Genomic DNA, 21185 nt, shown 5'->3' with positions numbered 1-21185 from the left:
TATATATTTTTCCAACATTGAGTAGCACTAATAACTACTGCCCAGTTTTAATTTTGCTGATATTGCTTAAACACAAGTTTATTTGCTTATTCCATATCAAATCACAAACCCAAATGCTCTGATAGTGTATTCGGACTGTTAAAAACAGGAGGGCACTTCACTAGCCTGCATTGTTGCTTATGCCTGCAAATTTCTATAGAGAAACCATAACACTACTTTTGTACCCCTTTTTCTCTGTGGTAGGAAGCTAATCAGCTATAGTATGGTGGGATAGGCTCTTATCAATGCCTCACTTGAAATGTTGTAATTTTCCCCAACAAAACAATTTTTGAAACCAGTTCCTAGAATAATGGCTCTTATGTGTGTTCAATCCATTCAGTAGTTTTCAAACTCTCAGCTGTGAGGAATTGTAAAGGCAGAGAGAAATTATCCATTTAGTAGATTTAAAAGTAAGCTTGTTTTCCTTGCTCATACCTAGGGACATATGTTGTAAAAGCTCATTGTACTTTCAGCTGTTGGTTTCAGCCAGAGTGCTTAGTTAACAGACTACATCCCTTTGAAAGGTGTCCTGTCTCTATCTCATTCTCTTAAAAGAGAAGCTTTCAGTAAAGTAAGACTTCATGCTTGGGTCTTTGGAACTGCACTGCTCCAAGCTGAGAAGAACAATGTTAATCAAGCTATTATATGAACTTTGAACTGTTTTTTTTTTTTCATATTGAGGAGATTCTCTTTCTTTCTTCCTTCATACAAAGAAAATATCTTTGAGGCCACAGGCTGGATTCTGGACCATTTCTTCTCATTATTATTTTTTTTTTTTTTTGGGGGGGGGGGGGGACTGGAGGCCACAGTCTAGATTCTGGACCATTTTTCTCTTTATTGAGGAGAGGGGAGCTGGTACAGAAATACAAGTCAAAACAAACAGTTGATTTGTAAATTTGCTCCAAGTTGATCATAGTATCTGCAGAACTTCTAACTTATATCATTAAATAATTCAGAGAGCTTATCTTGGTTCACATATGGAAGTTTTGTCCAGACTTAAAAAAAAAAATCCCAAACAATCCTACAATAGTGCTTTTATGTGCTCTGGAAATCAGGTTTTGTTCACTGAATATATTGAAGTTACTAGAAGTCTCTGAGAGTGTGTTTGCTTGTAGAGGGGGGTGAAGTGTAGGGCGGAGATCATCCTTGTCACCATTAGCAAGTATAAAGATGACGGCAAACAGCAGGTAGCAGCTTTTCTTCTGTTGAGCTAAATAACTGGATTTCCAGGTTCTTTTTTTATGGTACTTTCAGAGCTGTCGTATTACAATTCAGAAATGGACAATCTAGTGATAGTGTTTTCTCCCCCTGCCCCCAGCACTCTTCTCTCTCACCCTTAGTACACACATGCACATCAGTCAAATATTTTCTGCTTTTTATTAAAATGTAATATTTCTTTTATTGTTTTACTGAAAAATACTCAACGTACAATGTATTAACAGCTACAACATATACTTTTAGTTAACATTTAAAAACATGGTTGTGAAATATTTATCTGTATTCCTTTCTTTTTTACTTCACCTTCTCCCTTCAAACTCAAGTTTGCCCTTTGTGGACCATAGGCAAATGAGCCCATGAGGGCTCTTACTATAAGTACTTCTTAAAGCTCCCACAAATGGGACTCTGCATGGTTCTGACTAAGGAGAAAGCAGCGGGGAAGAAGTGCCGCTTGCTGACCATGCACAGGGGATGGAGAGAACAGAAAGACCTGCGTAGGCAGTAGTGACTGCTTCCCCAGTTTTCTTTTTTTTTTTTTTTAAATGAAATTTTTATTGATGATTCAACACAGTCTACAATAACACAATATGTCATAGTCCCATCCATTAAATCTTGAGAGTATTAACTTTTGACAATCAACTCCCCCATCAATATTTTTTTTTACAGTAATTTAACCCCCCCAACCCCCTCCCCCCTCTCTTTTGCCTATGCCTTAATGCTGCCCATTGGCCATTTTGACACCTTTTTCATGTGTTTCATCTGTTAGTCTTACTACTACTACTATTTAGCATTTCTATAGCGCTACAAGGCATACGCAGTGCTGCACAATCTTCTTTACCATTATTGATCTGGTTTTTGCATGTTTCTGCTCAGTCTTTGTTTCAAGCTTATTTAATATTTGATAGTTGTATATCTCAATGAGCAGTATAAGTGGTTTACTTGATCACATGGCATTTGCCACATGTATAGTGGGTGACGGAACTTATTCTTGTGCAGTATGTAAAATGTTTAAGTATTCCTCAGGAATTCTGAGAATTAAGATATTCATCCTTTTTTTCATATTGTTAAGGCACTTCATTATTGGAGTGTCACCTTAAATAGCTTCCCCAGGTGTGAACCACCACCTGCCGGCAGTTACAGCAAAATGTTCATTACTAACAACAAAACATGTGGCTTCAGCAGGATAGACTGACTAAACTGTCCATAACTTTTATGTTAGGTGGTTTATGAAATACCAACATGTGGATCCAGAAGAGGCTGTGAGGATTCATATTGATGTACAGGCAAAGGCGTCTGTAGCAATCCATTGGGGAACCTTTGCATTAGCAAATGAGGTGAGTACCCTCATTGTAAATGTTACAGCCACATGCGTTTGCCAACCCTATAAGAAGGACCTTAAGAGCCTGAGGAGGTCATTTTAGAGGTTTGCTTGGTTTTACGAAGAGGGAGGCCTTTTACATGTGGAAATGTGCTACTCATGTGCCAGTTTTGTAATGCCACTTTCTTAGAAACCACAGAGTTAATGGAATCCAAAAAAAAATACACATTTGTGTAATGGGAATAACACATACATTTAAAATGGCATCCTGAGACAGAGCTGCTTGCTTCTTTGAACCTGGGGTCTTCATTAGTCATCAAGCAATAATTGTGCTGATCTCTATGTTGCCTTACACCGCTTCAAAAATGTAAAGTTTTTCACCTGGCTTCTTAATTGACACCTCTTGTAAGTGAAAAATCAAACACTTAAGTACCGCAAATATACATGTATGTTGCAAAATTGGTATTTAAGCCACATGTAATCCTGCTGACTTGCTGTGTTTTTACAAAAGGCTTACATTTAATAGAGCCTCTCGTAAAATACTCAAGGAATTGTGAACATCTGAATTTATCTATTTGGATTTTGCTCACACCTTTTTCAGTAGCAACTCAAAGTGAGTTACATTCAGGTACACTGAGTATTTCCCTGTCCCTGGAGGGCTTACAATCTAATTTTGTATCTGAAGCAATGGAGGGTTAAGTGGCTTGGCCAAGATCACAAGGAGCAGAATGTCCCATTCCGGTCTAGAAGCCCTATGCAAAACTAGGCTTTTAAATGTGTGAATTCTGGGGAAGGGTTGGCTAAACAAACACCTTAATACCTCAAAGATATAAATAATGCACAAGAGGAGAACACTTTCTTTCCACTTAAAATTTTTTTTAATCATCTTATGATATGAGATGGGGGAGGGGGGCTCAGACTTGGAAGTAATATAAGGAGGCATTTATTCACAGAACAGCAAGTTGTTGCATGGAATATTTGCATAGTAGAAAACAAGCCAAATAGCCAAAGAAAGCACTAAGAGCCTTCAAAATCAGGACAAAGTTACTTTAAATCACATAACTTGGATAACAATCTTCTAAAGATGATCTGACACGGGCCGTTTTTCGGCGAACAGCGCCTGCGTCAGGGGTCGTAGGAGTTGTACTGTCTAGATATGCAGTAGCGAGACTGCAAGTATTAGAAAAATCTGATTAAAGCATTAAAGGACAGCTTTTTCTCTCTAATACTAATTGCTACTGCATTTCTAGACATTACAACTCTTATGACCCCTGACGCAGGCGCTGTGCACCGAAACACAGGCCATGTTAGGTCATCTTTGGAAGATTGTTATCCAAGTTATGTGATTTAAAGTAACTTTGCCCTGATTTGAAGGCTGTTAATGCTTTCTTTGGATATTTGGACTTTTTCTGTACTCTGAACCCTCTCTGTGCTGTGCATAGTAGAAAACAGGACCATTGCTGGGCTAAACAGTGTCTTGGACAGTAAAGGGGATCCACTCTAATGTTATAACTGGCCTAGAGGGGTCTTCCCTTCTCTAGTCTTGCCATCATGTCATCTGCCTTGCCAGTCCATTCTAGCAGCCCTAAATGGAATCGATGAGCAAACATGCACTAAATGTAGCATATTGAACTCGTGTAATAATGGAATCTACAAAAGCATGAAATATGCATAGATGGGTCTGCAGCATTGCTGTAAGAGAGGATATTGGGTGGACTCTGATTTGCACCTGGTGATTTATCATGTGCTTCTTGCTCCTTGCTCCTGTTTTGCAATCCCAAATGACTGAACTGCATGCTTTCAGTAATAAAATTGGGAACAAAGGTGCAATTTTGGTTGTATTATCTAGGATTACATGGGGAGACATTATATAGTGTTTAAAGTCCATAAACAGCTATTAAAGGTAGACTTAAGCCACTACTTACCCAGGGATCAGTGCATGGAATCTTGCTAGTCTTTGGCTTTTGTGACGTGGATTGGTCATTGTTGAATACTGGGCTAGATTGAGTGTTGGTCTGACTAAGTATAGCAAATTTGTGGAACTAGTATTGGGGTCAAGGCTTGTGAAGGCCTGTAAAGCTTTGGTTTTGACTGTGTTCCTGTGATAGTGGGAGGAAGATGAGATCATACTGAGCTGAGCAACTTGGCAAAGATTGAACAAACATAGGCATTAGAATGAATGCGAGTAGAGACTTCAATAAATAAGAACTGGCTTATTCTGTAAGCATTAGAGTACCAAAATATGCAGAGTGTATTGTGAAATCTATTAGACACTTGAATTGTGCTGCAATAACTACTAGTGTAGTTTTAACCAGGATTTGCTGCTAAAACTTTTTAGAGCAATAAAACCCACTATTCAAAAATATAAAGTGTCAGTCGTTGAATGGTGGTTTATGCCACTAAAGTTCAATATATAACTAAAGATATGACTAAAAAAATGCAAGCCTCTTAAGCATTTTATGATCAATACCGAATAGCAGGAAAACCAAAATCCTCATCTTTATTAGCAGGGAAAACATTTTCTAAGTTCTCAAACTTTGCAAGAAACTGTGTATGTAGGATAATTTTATACAGTAACCATGGTGACAAGTGATATTCCTTTAAAAATGTATAAAAGATAGTGACATGCACATGCTGACCTTGAACCAACAACCTTCAGAATACAGAGATCAGCACAAGGGATGGGGAGAGGGTGGATAGGGAAAAGTTGAACAAGGGGTGGCTCAGGGGTTGCTTTCTGGGAGGAGGGTAGGGAGACGGGAGAATCACTGTTGGTGGGTACTTGGAATATAAACGGGCTCAACTATCAGGGGAAACGCAGTCAGATATTTAAGGAGTTGAGTAGACTGAAGTGGGATGTGATGTTGTGTTTCTTGTAAAAACACACTTAAGACCGAAAGATGCCCACATGTTGCGTTGCAGGCCTTTTAGGGAAGTTGTGGTTCACCTCCGCTGTCGCGTACCTGGCTGCCTGTGTCCGTAAATTTCTGGGTCTCCGAAGCCTCAGCTGACGTCACAACGGCGTAATGCGTCATGACGTCAGCTTAGGCTTCGAAGACCCAGAAAGTTACGGACACAGGCGGCCAGGATTTAGAATGTTGGAGGTGAGAATTATTATATAGGATTTGCAAATCAATAGCCTTGTTGAAGGCAAGAACATCCCAAACTAAGGGCCCAGTTTTTAACGTGCCTACAATTAGTGGGTGCTAAGTGTGTAGGCACCTATAGGGATATTGTAAGCGCATACATGGTTAACATTAACCAACGTGGCTTAGTAAACAAGGCCCTAAGGATGCCTTTAGCTAATAATTCCACATAGAGATGAGTAGCTTTTCATTCGTGTCATTCAGCAAATTAAATCTCAAAAGATCCATGGTAGTTATTCAAAATAAGAATGATTATATCATGTATCATGACCCAAAAGGTAGTGAAATATAGCTAATAGCATAGTACCTGCTCCTGGAGGCACCCCAGCCAGTCAAGTCTTCAGGATACCCACAATGAATATTCATGAGATATTTGCATACATTGCCTCCACTGCTTGCAAGTCTCATGAATATTCATTGTGGATATCCTTATAAAATCTCAAGTATGCATGGATTAACATGCAGAGGTGTAAACCCAATAACCATTTGTGCATCTTGATAAGCTACAAGTATGACTTTGCACACTCAGATCTAAAAATGTATGCAAAATTATATATTGCTATCTTAGTAGACAGTCTTAATAAAATATTCATACTAGCTTTAATATATGAAGCACAATATCTGGCAGGAAAACATACATGGATAACCCTCAAAGATATACATCAGGTTAGAGAAACTCCGTTGGATGTAATTCTTGAGATAATAGTTATTGTATTTAGCTTTGTTCCATTCTGAGCAGTCTTTAACAGTTTTTGCCCTCTGATAAGCTGCATATATACATCCTAAAGGATATCGTCTGTCAAATGTGTTCCATATCATCTGCCTTGTTTTCATATCTCCTAGAGATGAGCCAATTTTTAAAGAAATTGACTAATTGGCAGGTTCGTTTTTAGTGCTCTGCTGTAGAGAAACTGTAGTAGTTTCTTTGTCCATAAATTTCTGAAAGATAGACATGCATAATACTTCTGTCCTTTTGACAGCATATCTAATAGACTTTTTTTTTAGATAACCTATATTGAAAAAAAAAGTCCCTCATTTAAGAAACTAAAGATCATTCAGTTTTAGATTCTTTCCTTTTCAAAATGATGAATATATCTATATAGCATTTCTAAATCATGACATTCTCTTCAAAAGGATGTCTGCTGAGATGAATTCTTTCGAATTCAGCCACATACAGGTTAGCAATTTTATCGTTGTTTCCTTTTGTTCATAAAATGTCTTGTTAACTCATGCCAGTTAGGCTGCCTGTAAAATGAATTTGGTAAGCATGCTTCTATTAGTGTTCTTATCGCTTTGGTGGCCTCAAGCTGAGGTATATTTGTGTACAGGAAACAACTATGGTAACAAGCAAGCAATTGTCAGTTTGCGTCAAGTCTGAGCGTTGAACCTATATGAGAAACAATTAGTCTAGTAGGGGTTTTTTTTTCATGGATTTTAGGTAATATATAGATATGGACCTTACAGTACGTGTGACAAAATAAAAATTGTCGATGTTCAGCATCACCAGTTTGTTCCTCAGCTGGATCCTTTTTGAGAGGAACATTTCTTGTTGTCACACCATCCCATGAATCTATTTTGCCCTGTCCATTACAACTACCCCTCCTTGTTTGCTGGCTTGATATCAGGATTATGCCTGAGAGATTTAATAGCGTCATTCTTTGTTCAGATTGTAATGTCCTAGTCTCTAAACAACTATTGGAATGTTCGGAGAAGAACTGCATAATTAACTTTATCATAAAATTACAAAAATACCTACCTGCATTATATTTTATGATTGTATAAAAGACAGTCCTGTCTTTAAAACATTAATCTGGATGGATGTCTGTCAGCAAAGACAGATTTACTGCTGTCTTTATTAGAGGAACAGTATCTTCCTGTGGAGACTTCTCCCTCTTATTTGGGGCCCCCAGTGCCTCTTTGGCTTTTTCTTCCATGCCCGTCCAACATTTCTCTGTTTAAACTGCTTTGTTCGATCATGAGGCCAAGAGATATAAAAAGAGGGGCCACTTTGCTTCACTGCATATTGTCTTATTTCTTTCAGTCCAGCTGATCTCCCTCTCTGTACAGGAGATGTTTGCCTGTTGTGACAGTTCAGTTAGCCCATAGGGCATATTGATAAATTGCAGGCAGTCGCCCCCTCCCCCCTCCAACTGGGACTGGTTGTTGTACCCAGTAGGAATCTAACCAGCTACAGTATGGTGGGTTGGGCTCTCAGTGCCTCACTGAAACTTAATTTTCCCCAACAAAACAATTTTTGAAACCAGTTCCTAGAATGGCTGTTCATAGTTTTCAGACCTCACACAGCTGTGAGGAATTGTAATTTAAGGACATTGATGATTCAGAGCCTAATTATTATCTGGAAAGTAGATGAGCAGAACAAAATGTTTAAGATAATCTGTTTAGCCAAAACATCTTTTTTAAATGCAGCAGTTTTTTATATCTGTAATTTATTCTAATAAGTGTTTTGCTTGTAGACTACAGTCAAAATTGTTTAGGGCTCTGAAATTCTAATTCATAAACAGCCTATAATTGTGTTGTCCATAAGTGGTATTTAATGACATGATTTTTAGCTAGTACTGTGAAATGTATTTAGAATGCATTTTCCCATCAGTGGGTTTTTTTTGTTTTTGTTTTTAAATCATAGCCCACACTTCAGGAAATGTGAAATGCAATAAATAACAATCCCTTGTAGAAATCTTAAGACCATTGTATACTTTTTATATTTTGCTATTTAAAAATATAATTCAAATTGCATTAAATTGTTTTCCCTCAGAACATTTATATTTTCAATGTGAAAAGAGCAATTATAGAAACATTTTTAAAAATTAAGAAACCAGTTTTTATTGCATAAATGTTTTTTTTCTTTTCACACCCCTTTGACTCAGTACTTGGTGGAAGTCCCTGTTGCAACAATAATTAGTCATGTCATTTAAGATAAAGTGTCTACCAACTTGACCAGCGGCAGGATCGTCTAGCTTTTGTTCATTCTTCTTGCAGAATAGCTCACCACAGATGATTCCCAGCAATCTTCGTTTTTTGTTTTTTTTTTAATGGGACTCTGGTCTGGACTTTCGCTGGTCCATGAAGACAAGTCACTTTTTGCTGAGATATTGTATTGTTGCTGTTATTTTATGCTTAGCATCATTGTCCTGCTTAAGGTGAACTTTCTCATCAGTCCTTGGTCTTGCTCTTTTTTGTACAATTTTTTTTTTAAATCTATGATGTAAGTTATTCCATTACTTTCCCACTGTTCCAGAACCTGTGGGATAGTTAATGTCTCTGGCTCTCTTTTCAGTTCTCTATCTCTACTTGCTGGTTGATGTACATATCTCTTGGCGTCCAGTCCAGCTCCTCAGTATTTTCTGTCTTCAGCAGGTGCATGGACACACTTTTAAGCCTCTGGTACTAAATGACTTGCTTCTGGACCAGTTGGTCAACTGGTCCCCAGTTGAGCTTTGCAGGTGGTTTGAGTGTGCAGATTCATATCTGGAACTCTTCAGATCCCTGTCTGTGGTTCACCACAAATTTACTACTTCCCTCACTTAACCTGTCTCCTGTTTCTGTGAAGCTCCCCTTTCCATCACAAGAACCTAAAAAAAAAAAAAAAAGTGCCACAGTATCCTTTCTCAGAATGGGGTAAGACTTAAAGAGGCTATGAGCTTGGGGGAGAGGGGGGGGGGGGGGGAAGCAGCCACTAGTGGTAAGTCACTAAAGTTTTGACTTGACCACTTGGAGGGCTGCAAGTTCTACTTGGTGTAGGGGAGGGATCCTGACTTGCCGCTTGGGACACGTTGTGCTAGTGATAGGGTGATTAGTGACTCCTGAAGAGGCAGTTAAGGGGTGTTCCCACTGTGGGACCGGCCGGCATCAGGGTGCTAGTGTGCACAAGCTGTGAATCCTGCAGGACACAGAGGAAAGGGTCAGCAATAGCACATCTTTTGGATTCGATACAGCATCTCAGTATGCTGGGGTCTTGGGGCTCTTTGGCAGGGCTGGTAGACAGTTTGATGCAGAAGAGCGTGAGAACAGACTCCACCTTGTTGGGGCCAACTGGCAGAGAGGAGCAGCCTCTGGCTAATCACACGCAGAGCACAGCTGCCATTTTACAGCCTTTGGGCCCAACAGAGCACTCATTTGAAAAAAAGATCTTTGTTTTCTCCGGCGTTTATATTGCTCTTAGATCAGGCCTATTTACTGAAGCAGGGACAGTCGGAATTGCTGCAAGGTGCTTGTTCTTGCCTCACTGCCCCTACAGCTCCTAAGAGACCTTATTTAGACCTCCAGGAGTGGTGAGATGCTTCATTTCTGCATCCCTCATGATTTGATGTGACCTTGGCCTATTCAGAGGAGCCATTGTTGAAGGAGCTGTTAGAAGTAGGAGAGCTCCCTCTTGAGGAGGGGGATGATCCAAAAGTACTGAGGTTGTTAAGAGGAGCTCAGTACTTCTGAGGCACTGTAGTGCGTTCCATTGAAGAGCCTTCTGCTTTGGCATCAGGAGTTCATCTTTGTCGATCATGAGGGGCTTGGAGGTCCTAAGGCCTTCCCAATGCATCCAGACATTCAGGACCTAATTACAGCAGAATGGGTCTCACCAGACATGGTGCTGAGTGGGAAGAGCTGTGGCTTGACTCTACCTGTGGGTTTTTTTTTTTTTCTGGAGGAGAAAGATAAATTGCAGCTTCCCAGGGTGGGCTTCCTGGTTACAGCAGTGACTGAGCACACCTTGCTGGTGGAAGGGGGCATTACCCTAAAATAGGAAGCTAGAAGACTTGCTTCAGCAAACTGCCTACATTTTTAGGCCTTCAAGCGACAGTGTGCAGCTTGTTTGTGGCAAGAGCATGCCTAAATTGGCATCGGCAGTCAGCAACACAAGACAGGTGTCATAATGCCCAGCTGGAAGCAGGGTTGGCTTACTTTGCAAAGGCTATTTATGATGACACAGGTTATGGCCCACAGTATGTCTTTGGTTTTCATGGCATGTTGGCAACTCTGGATGCAGCATCAGTCACATCTAGTTAAACTGCTCTTTTCTGGGCAAGTGTCTATTGGAGAAGATCTCGGTAACTGGGGGAAACTAAGCCACAGTGGTTGCCGGAGGATAAGGCAAAAGCCTCTGGTCATCTATCTTCAGGGAGTTCTTAGTTTTGAGACTCAGATGGCACAGGCCTGGTGGTTAGGAATATGGTCAGAAGTCCTGCTTTCAGGCACACCAGTCTTTAGGCAGATAACAAGCCCTCCTTTTTTTATTTTATTTATCATTTTACTTAATTACATTCACATTTATCACATAAATGTAAGGAAATACAGAAATTAATATAAAAAGGAAAACATTTTCTCTCAACAATATATATTTACATAGTTGTCCACAATTGGAAGATCCAAGATCAGGAAAACAATCTTAAAGAAAATAAGAACTCAAAATGGTTAATCTTACACTTCACATTTTCTGAGGGAGGAAGGTTAATCGGTTATTGCAGCCGGTACATTGGTAACTGAAGGAAGTTGCTGCAGAGCATTCTTCATCTGTTTCCACAAACTCTTATAATTTCATAGGTTCAAACAAATAAGTAATAAGGAAATAAAACACTTACAAGGGAATCGCGCTAGGAAGGTCCCACTTGGGCAATGATTCCTGGCTTAAAAACCAAGACTTCACACCTCCCAGTCTGCGATTCCCTTGATGTGTCAGGAAATATATGCATCTTTGAACCCAAAAAACTATCAACCATGTATAGGAAATACAATTTCAAAACATTGTTCCTATCTAAATCAAAGACGAAAGTCACTAATAATATAACTCTATCTATAACTTCTGAATTTTCCAAAATGTCGGTTAAACTTAAATCTCTCTTCTCTGATAAAGAAGATTTTAAAGGAAATATAATTTTAGTCACCAAAAGGTGGTTATCAGAAGGTATTAGCAAAGTATCAGAGAAATATTTCTTCAAGAATTCAGTAGCTGATATATAGGATATTATAGGTAAATTTATCATTCTCAAGTTTTTTTCCCTTAATTGGTTCTCCAGAAATTCCAATTTTTACAAGAAAGATAACTATTCTTCATTACCAAATTGTCTGATTTTCATAGAGAAGCCATTTCTGTAATCAGTCTCTATTTTTATATCTTGGACTTCCACTTTGTTAGATAAGTATTAATATAAATTCTTTAACTCACATAGAGGCATATTTTCAAAGCACTTAGCCTTCCAAAGTTCCATAGAAACCTATGGAACTTTGGAAGGCTAAGTGCTTTGAAAATGAGCCCCATAGTGAAAAAGTTTAAACATCTGAAGAAGTTATTCACATTCTGCTGCAGTTCCTATAGTACGTCCATTATGACATTATTGGCTTCACCAAGTCCAATTTCTCCACAGAAACCGCTCCAGATATCTTCGGGGGGAAGAGCTCACTCTCCAATCCCCCAGTTGGTTTATTATCCAAGTCGATGCTGCGCCAGGACCTCCTCGGGCCACGTGAAAATCCTAACCCACTTCGGGCGTTTCCATTATTGACCTCCATAGCGAAGCATTACTATTTCCGGGTCTTGGAGGGGTCGTGCCAACAGGGGGACTCAAAGTCACTCCCTCCACCGAGATTCGGCAATAAAGCCTTGCTGTTCCCCAAAGCAAGAACCGATATCCCTGACGTTATGACCCTGAACTCTCCAAAATAGACTGAGAAGTGGTGGGTACCTCAGCCGTGTTTGAGGAGGACAGCACCACAGCTTGCCTTTTCTCTTCCCCATTCTCTGGGGAGCGCGCCCTCTTCAGGCATTCTGGTGTAAAACGGGAACTCAGCTAGCGTACGTCCTCCCTCAACGCCATCTTGGATCCTCCAGGTTGGGACACTCTTTGTCTGGTTCTCCTCAGAGGCCTGTCTGATATGGGTAACCCTACAGCATAGCCCTCTGAGTCATTGAAACACGGAAGCCCCTCCACCACTTAACAAGGTGGTGTCCCTTCGGAGGGGACAAGCCCTCCTTGAGTGCCCAATGCTTTGCAAAGCTTCACAATTATGCGCTTTTTTTTTTCTCTTCCTCCGGTGGGAGGATATCTTAAGGAGTTTCAAGTCAGACCAGTGGATTCTAGATATTCTTACAGAAGGTTAAGTTGGAGATCTCCTGCATGGTCATCTCTCTGAGGCATATTCCATATACCCATATGGCTGCCACGTCGGAGGTTTCTATATTTTGCGGTACTGGGGCCATCATTTCAGTTAAGAGTTCTTCAGTCTTACCACCACCCCAAGAACATTACTGTGGTGGTGGTGGCGGCAGCCTTTCTTTGGCGCCAGGGAATCAAGAGTTCACCAATAGCTAGCTCATTCGGACAGCATGATGGTGACGGACAAAGATGTCCATTTTCCTGTAGTCGTTGGGTTGGGTGATCAATTTTGATAAGAGCAGTTCAACTCCATCGCAGATGCTGGAGTATCTGGGCATTCTTTTTGGCACAGATGGGAGAGGAACTGAAGGTCAGGAACAAAGCGTTCAACAGATTTGTCTACAAGGTAGGTTCAAGGTCTGGGACTATAATAAAGTTCATTCTTTCTATACCACCGTAGTCTCAATGTCCTGAAGTCATTGGTCCATTTCCCACTTTGTTTTTCTGTACCACTGAAATGGTTAACATCTCTGTCCCTAGTAGGCTCACAATCTAAGTTTTGTACCTGGGTAATGGTGAGGTAAGTGACTTTGCCCAGGGTCATAAGGAGCTGCAGTGGCAACCAAATCAAATTCAGTTCTCAGTCCACTGCACTGGCCCTTAGGCTGTTCGGTGGTGCCTCTTCATACACTTTGCCCTCTGTACCCTAGCCTCTCCCTGGATCTTGCTGCCTTGCCTGGTGTTGGGCGATTGTACCCCAAATGCAGAAATCTGCATTCTTGTATTAAACAATGGTTGTCAAATTTAAATATTACTCCTTTTTTTTTATTGAAGATTTCAAGTATAATTCCAAGGTTCCTACACTTCAAGGAAATACAGTAATTAACAAAAGAAAAGGCAAAACACCCATTTGTACATAGGGAAAAAGAAAATACTTAAGTCCACCACAATGAGGGGTAGAGATAAAAGGAAAATTAAATAACTCCCATCAAATATTACACAACAAAGCAAAATAAGCATCTCCAGAAAAGTGCATTAATTGGTTGTCTTTTCTGGAGAAAAGACAACCAATTAATGCAAACCATTAGACATTTCAGATTACTCCTCACTTTCTTCCCACTTCATCTGGTGTGTCCACCCTGCTACAAGACTTAGAGAATGATCTGCCAACCAAGGCTGCCAAGAGACAGCTGGGCCCGGAGCAAAAAAAATCTTCAGGGCCCCCCTCTGCTGCTGCCCCCACCACCACCACTTCTGCTCTCCCCCGGCCACTACTGCTTTTTCTCTCCTCCCCACTGGTCTTACCTACAGCTTCCTGTAACTGGCAGCAATTTTACAGTTGGAGGCAGTCTCCATGACCACCTTCTGCCACATCCCACCCTCTCTACTGCAACTTCTGTTTTGACACTAAATGGGAAGTTGCAGTAGGGAGGGCAGGATGCGCAGGGAAGGCCACGCAGATAGCCTGTGCCTGAATCGCTGTCTGATCCTGTAGGCGAGACCTACAAGGAGGATGAGATTTTTTTTTTTTTTTTTAATGTGGGAGCAAAACATTTTACTTTTCGGGGTGGTAAAAGTTTTTTTTGTTGTTTTTCTGTATCCGTGGTGATTGTCGGCACCCTTCGAAGGCCTGGCCCTCCTTGGAGGCCAGGCTCAGAGCATTTTGCCCCCAGCCCCCCTCTCGGCAGCCCTTCTGCAAACAAAGCAACCGTTCCTACTAACCTCTGCAGTGTGCACTGCAACTAAGTGCACTCTTAATCTTAATACAAGACAGATTGCTACTTTCTTTAACCCTGACCCCAAGGTCCTGCACACACAGTGCTGCCATCCTGCAGCCTTTACCTGAATCAGTTATAGGTAATTGAACTCTGCTCCTTTTTTTTTTTTTTTGCTGAAGAATATGAGATAGTCAGTAGGTAAAAATATACACATCTAGAGTTTACCACTGAGTGTCAGTGAGGCTGTGTTTTATATAACATTTTTAATATATTGCTCTTTTTTTCAGTATTACTTGGATCCTCCAGTCAGACTAAGTGAAGCTCTTGAAAGGTATGGACTAAAAAATGAAGATTTCTTTGTCATGAAGCATGGTGAATCAAGAGATTTGAATATCAACAATGAGGCCTTTGAATGAAGATGTGGGCTACTTCTTAGGAATGTTTAAGACAATATATGATTTGGGGTTTTGTGGGATTATTAGAAAAAAGTTAAAGTAAATACTTTTAATTTAGGACTCTAGTACTCTTCACATTTTTAACTTGATTTATATAAGGCTAATGTATAATACAACTTTATTTCCTATATTTGTATGTATATAATATACACACAGTATTATGTGTGTTAACTTGGAAATAAAAATACTAAGACTTGTAGATATGATTTAAAAGGAAACAAGTTTTCCAATAGTTTGTGCTGCAGAAGCACATCACAGATCCATATTTTGGTATGTTTACTCTTTGTACAGTATTCAAGTTTTCATTACTTTAAAGCTATGTGAAGATGATTTCAAGGAATGTGCCTTTTTTTAAAAGCAATTTATTCCATTTGATTATAATATGAATGCCTAAACCTGCTGCTGGTCAGTCTGTATCCTCCCTTGCTGTTGCTGCCTCTCTAGGGACTTGCCAGAAACTTTCTTTGCACTTGCAGAACAGAAATTCTTTCAATGTATGATTGCATGGTAGAAGTGTGTACAGCTGGATAAAGGCCTATTTTATGCTTGCTTCTCTTTACGAAGGCTTACTTTTTAAATGAAAAGAATTTAGTACTGTAAAAATGCTCTACTGTATCAGCTTTGCTTGATATAGGGTTATAGCATTATGGCTAAGTACCTTAAAGTGCTGATAAATGTAACTTTACAGTTTACTAAATAAAAAGCTCTTGTCACAAAAACTGTCGCTTTCATTTTCTCTAGATGTTGCAAAGAAAATTCTAATTACTAAGCATGCTTTCATTGGTCTATTGATTAAATGGGCAGTAATCAGTTATGAGGGCACAATTTGTTTTATCTATAGATATATAGAGATGTATTTAACAAATTAAAAATTGATACATCAACCCTAATATTGGAATGAGAATTTTGAGGAGTCTGCCTAAGTGAGGGGGGAAGTTATCAATGTGGGCTACTGTTGGGTTATTTTAGCACAGGGTCTCATTATATAAAATGGGACCTTTTGGGTGTAAAAACCTGTCTTAACTGTAGTCCACATTAACAACTTCTCTGCTGAATCTTTTAAAAATGTTATATGCTGCAGGGGCTGCTAAATGAAGGTGTGACTGATTGGGGTGGGGGGAGGGAGAACAGAAAGCAGTTAGGGTGGGAGGGGTGCCTTTTCCACAGTGAGGTGGGAAGGAGAAAGTCAATACTGCAAAAAAAAAAAAAAAAAAATATATATATATATATACTAGTAAAAGAGGCCCGTTTCAGAGCAAATGAAATGGGCGCTAGCAAGGTTTTCGTCGCCACCTCCCTCCCTCCCTGGCCAACCCCTTCGTTGTTCTGCCATTGCTCCGCCCCCAACGTCATGATGTTTGATGTGAGGTCGGGGCCCGGAGTGATTTCCATCCCGCCTCCCTCCCTGCCAACCCCTTTTGTTCTGCCATTGCTCCGCCCTCGAGGGCGGGGCCCGGAGCAATTTTGGTGGCTTCACCACCACGAACCTTTCTGAAGGAAGTCAGGGCTTGGCTTCACTGACGTCAGTGTCCTCAGAACGTTTTATTATAGTAGATATATACATACACATATACTCTTGACAACAGCTGACATCACCGTAGGTGCCATTTTCTTTATAATCCATTTGGGGGAGTGACCATTCCCCTTGCGTGCCCCCCCCCCCCCCCCAAGCTACGCCTCTGCTAACATGTCATAAATTTAACACCTATTACAGAGACTGTTTTGGGCCTAGGCATTACACACAGTTGTGAGTTTCAGGCATAATCTGCCTACGGTTTTGTGGGCATATTTTTTTGCTTTGGCTTTCTGTTTCCAAATGACTTTGAAAAAAAGACCTGGCCAAAAAGCACATGACTGGTGAAGATAATCAAATCTTCACAAAAGAGGACACTATGAGAAAAGAGGGGTGGGGGGAAGAACTAGAGAAAACTGAGAAATAAGCAACCCATCTACAGGAATGAAGGAAAAAAATAGAGAAAATATTTTGCTGCCGAGGGGGAAGACATGCTGTCTATTCGGGCTGGGGGTTGGAATGGGAACCGAAGTGAAGCGGTCCCAGCAATGACACAACTAGAAATGTACACATGCACCACATGACTTTTCCCCAACAAATTCTGATTTCAAACAAACCTGGGTATTACCTGCGTGCTGTAGTTAAAGATGCTAATCTGCTCAGTGACTTTTCAGCTGGAAGTCACCTTCAGATCTACTGTCGGATTTGCTAGGTTGCAAGATGCAATTGCTAACCTTCATTGCTTGTCAGACATGTCATCATATAAATGATTGCTTGCTTCATAGCAGAGACCACATTTGTAAGCACAAGTGTATACTGAAATAAACAAGTAGCAAACAAGTCTTGTTGCAAAACATATCCTTTACTATGTTTTCATTGTCTGGTCATTGTCTTGACTAGACCATAAAGTGCTTCAGCAAAATATGGCTGTCCTATTGCAAGTGTCTTGGCATTTTTGCCTTCTCAGCTAGTGCAGCTGAAGGGGAAGGATAGGATTTTGGGTTTAGTTTGTCTCTTTTTCATGGAGTAGCTTGAGGCAGGTTCCATTCAAGCACAGTGTGTATCTAAGGTTGTACCTGAGGCACAAGTGGTCAATGACTTCCCAAGACCACAAAGAGCTATAGTGGAATTTGAACTGGGATTCCCTGGTTTTCAGCCTGTTTGATGATGCAACCATGCTTATAAACAGTTGTTTTTTTTAATCTTGGTTAAAGCAATTTGCTACTTACAAATGGTAAATACAAGAAGAATGCAGCATCCTGGTGCCCATTTTGTATAAATAATCAAAGTGTTGAAGGCAATGAGTATTCAACATTCTTACACTTTTTGAGTTCAAAGTGCTCTGGGCTCTCTCATGGCAGGAAGTTGCATCAGAAGAGCAGGATGGGTCAGAGGGGAAAGGCCCGTTGCATCTCAAGAGGCAGCCAGTGAGTAAGGTTGCACCAAAGACTTCAGGAAAGGTACCTGTAACAAAGAGCAGCAGGCAGGAAGTGGAGAGGGGATGGCTGCTAGGTAGCAAGTGTTGCCTGAAAATGTCCAAAAATCTGGACTGCTCAGGGATTGGGTCTTACGTACCTAGGGAGTAAAGGCATGAGAGAGGGAGAGTGATTGACCATATCAAAAGCTGAGGAGAGGTTGAAGGAGACAAAAATAACAGCATAGTGCTGGTCCAGAGAGGTACAAATGGAGTCATTGAAGGTGAGGAGAGTCTCGGTGTTGTGATAGTGGTGAAAGCCAGATTGGTAAGGGTGAAGAGCATTAGTATGTTCTATGAAAGAGTCTAGCTAGGAGAGGACAACTTTCTCCCAAGATTTTGGAACAGATAGGTAGATTGGAGATGGGATGGAAGAGTAAGATCAAGATGAGGTTTCTTAAGTAGTGGGTACACTAGAGCATGCTTCCAGGTGCTGGAACCTGACCTGAGGATGAACTGATGTGGGGGAGAGCAGAGGGAAAAGTTGGCTTGCCAGTTGGGCAGGTTAAGAGTCTGCTGTGAATGAGGAGAGGTTAAGGGATTGCAGCAGATGAGGGGAGGTTGAAATTGACCAGGAGGCAGGAAGGGGTAGATGGGGATGGAAGAGGTAGTGCACGATGAAGCAAAGAGACTTTAGAAGCCCAAGGATCAGCAAGCATAATGAGGGGTAAAATAGAGGGGTCATAGGAGGGAGAGTGTGTGGGTTGGAGATTAGTTGCTGTAGGACTTGAAAGGCAGCCTGTGGGCGATTGACAGCAGAAACTCGATGGTTGAAGTACTCAAATTTGGCCATAAATTTTCATGGGACAGCATAGCGGTAGTGGATCTAAGAATGACAATTGAGACCTGTGATATCTGGTAAAAGTAACTCGTACATTAGTAACAAAGCAGGTTAGATGACCAACTCCCTTTTACATGGATTGACACAGGTCAGTTTTTAACCAGACTGCAATTGATACAAAATAGTGCAGCTAGTTCAATTACATTACTCATGTTTAAATTAGCTACAGTGATTGCCAGTATTGATGCTTATTGATGCAAATTCAATTTAACATTTTGTGCCTAGTTTTTAAGGCTTTTTTTGGTATTAGTGTTAATTAACCAGTATGTGCTGTTGAAGTCTTCATTCTTCCCAGCTGACCTTGTTGAAGCCTCCTTTATCTTCTGTTAAGCTGGCGTCTACCAAGAATCATGTGTTTTCTTTGCTCTGGAATCAGTTACCAGAGGATATATGAAGCTTGATTGAATTATTTAACAATGTTGAAAAATTCTAAAGGCTTAGCTCTATACTTGTCATTTTGTCTGGACTCTTAAATATCTCTCTATATAAAACGCACCTCCAACATTCTATGAGGCCAAGTTTCCCAGCATTCCAAGTACTTGGTCATGGTGTAGATCAGTTTTCATGAGTGCCTGCCCCGCCCTCGCATCACAATGTGATGATGTAGAGGGCGGAGCACATACACTCCCTCCCATACCACACACAATGACATCACACGCAACGCAAACAACCGAGAAAAAGAGCGAGGGACAGAGCCAGCCACACTGACCATCACAGGAAGGGAGAGACACAACCAAAACATAAGAGGGAGGAAGGCAGGCAGACTGAACGTTGGAGGGAGGGAGCGAACGAATCAGCCACCCAGCTTAATCATGGCGGAGGGAGGGAGCCAGCTACACCAACACAGTGGGACGGAGGGAGCCAGCTTGAACAACACAGTGGGAGGGAGGGCGGGCGATGAGTCCGGACCCTAAAAGTCGGAGGACACAGGACCCTGAAGCAGGGGAGGGAGAGGGCAGAAAAGGGGAAAGAATACAGGGGGGAGAAGGAAAAAGGGCAGGAGACAGGGGGGGGGGGGCACCTGCCACACATACACACACACACACAGCCTCTCTATGGCAAACAAACACAAACAATCGCACATTCACTCTGTCTCTCTCACACACACACAAAGAAAACCTTGCTAGCGCCTGTTTCATTGGTCTCAGAAACGGGCCATTTTTACTAGTTAGTATATAATGCAAAAACAAGTGATTACATGTTTGTTTTTAACTTTGTAAAATTGTAATTTCTCGCTTTTTTTTTTAATGTAACTACGTAAACCGCTTTGGTGTCTTCTGGTGTAAGGTGATATATTAAGTAAATAAATGAAAATAGGGATGCATATGCAGAGACAAAAGAAGAAAGCTCAGCAAGAGCAACTGTGGTGGAGGAGGGCTGATGGTAGAAAAAAGGGCCAAATGTAGAGATGAGGTGGACGTACAACAGCAGGATTTCTGCGAAGGTCGATGATGAACAAGGGACAACATGAAGGGTGGAGGAAAAGAGGCAGGCCATGACTCCTCTGTGACAAACAGGGTGAGGGGTGTGAACAAGATGCAGAGTCTTCTGGCCACAGCCAGGTCTCAGTAATGCAGAAGTCAACAAAATTAAAAGAAAAGAGTTCAGTGACTAAGAAACCTTTGTGGCAGGTAAAAGGAGCATTAGTGAGGCCAATTTGCAGGGCAGAAACTGAAGCAGTGGCAGCAGCAACAGGAGTAGGTATAGGAATGTAGGAAAGGGTTCTATAAAGGCCAGGGATGGTGAGGCAGACTGGGCAGCAGGAAGACAGGGATACTCTTGAGGGGGGAGAGGCTTCCAAGGAGGAATAGTTGCCATCACAGGTGTACTTGACACTTGCACAAATAAAATTTTAATAGTTAAAAGCATGATGGGAGCAAATTAGGGACCTTAAAATTGAGGGGAGGCTGTACATTTGTCTAGAGCACACAATACTCTTGCTCTGACCCTGGGATAACTGAAGTACACAGAAACTTCCAGAGCCATAAAGGAGCAAACGTGTCTTGCTCATGATCATATTCTGGGTCCACTATAGTGGGCGTTGAGCTTGTATCACAGTAGTGCTTCTGACCCTGGTATAATATTCTGACTACTCAAACAGGGCTGGTGCAAAGGAATTAAGCACCCTAGGCCAACCTTCAGCCCTGCATCCCCCTCGTCCTCTTTCTCAACTTCCCACTCAATAATTAAACTCAATTATGATCAACCCAACACCATCTCTTCAGGAACAGTCCTGTAGAAGTACATAATTGGAATTCATACTTTAAAATGTTAAACTTTGCTTTGGCCATTTCCAAAAGTAATTTACTTGGGTAATAGGCCATTTGAAAATTGCCCTCCTCCAGGCCTGTAAAAATACC

The 21185-nt window shown here is 41.0% G+C and overlaps 1 protein-coding gene across 4 annotated transcripts in view; it reads left to right on the top strand.

The window, feature by feature from the left end:
* NAPEPLD (N-acyl phosphatidylethanolamine phospholipase D) overlaps window positions 1-15769 on the top strand; it is a 43818-nt gene extending 28049 nt beyond the window's left edge. For 2 of the 4 annotated variants that reach the window (XM_030216410.1, XM_030216411.1), the window contains 2 exons: window positions 2477-2591; window positions 14830-15768. In XM_030216410.1, coding sequence (XP_030072270.1) covers window positions 2477-2591; window positions 14830-14958 — 244 coding nt within the window. In that variant the 3' untranslated portion in view covers window positions 14959-15768. Of the gene's footprint in view, window positions 1-2476; window positions 2592-14829 lie in introns of all 4 variants that reach the window. The other 2 variants (XM_030216407.1, XM_030216409.1) reach the window with 2 other exon arrangements.
* Window positions 15770-21185: the final 5416 nt, after the last annotated feature.

The sequence above is a fragment of the Microcaecilia unicolor genome, chromosome 10 (genome assembly GCF_901765095.1).
Source record: "Microcaecilia unicolor chromosome 10, aMicUni1.1, whole genome shotgun sequence".
Taxonomy (NCBI): domain Eukaryota; kingdom Metazoa; phylum Chordata; class Amphibia; order Gymnophiona; family Siphonopidae; genus Microcaecilia; species Microcaecilia unicolor.
The sequence above is the reverse complement of the archived record's forward strand: the minus strand, read 5'-3'. Positions and strand labels throughout refer to the sequence as shown.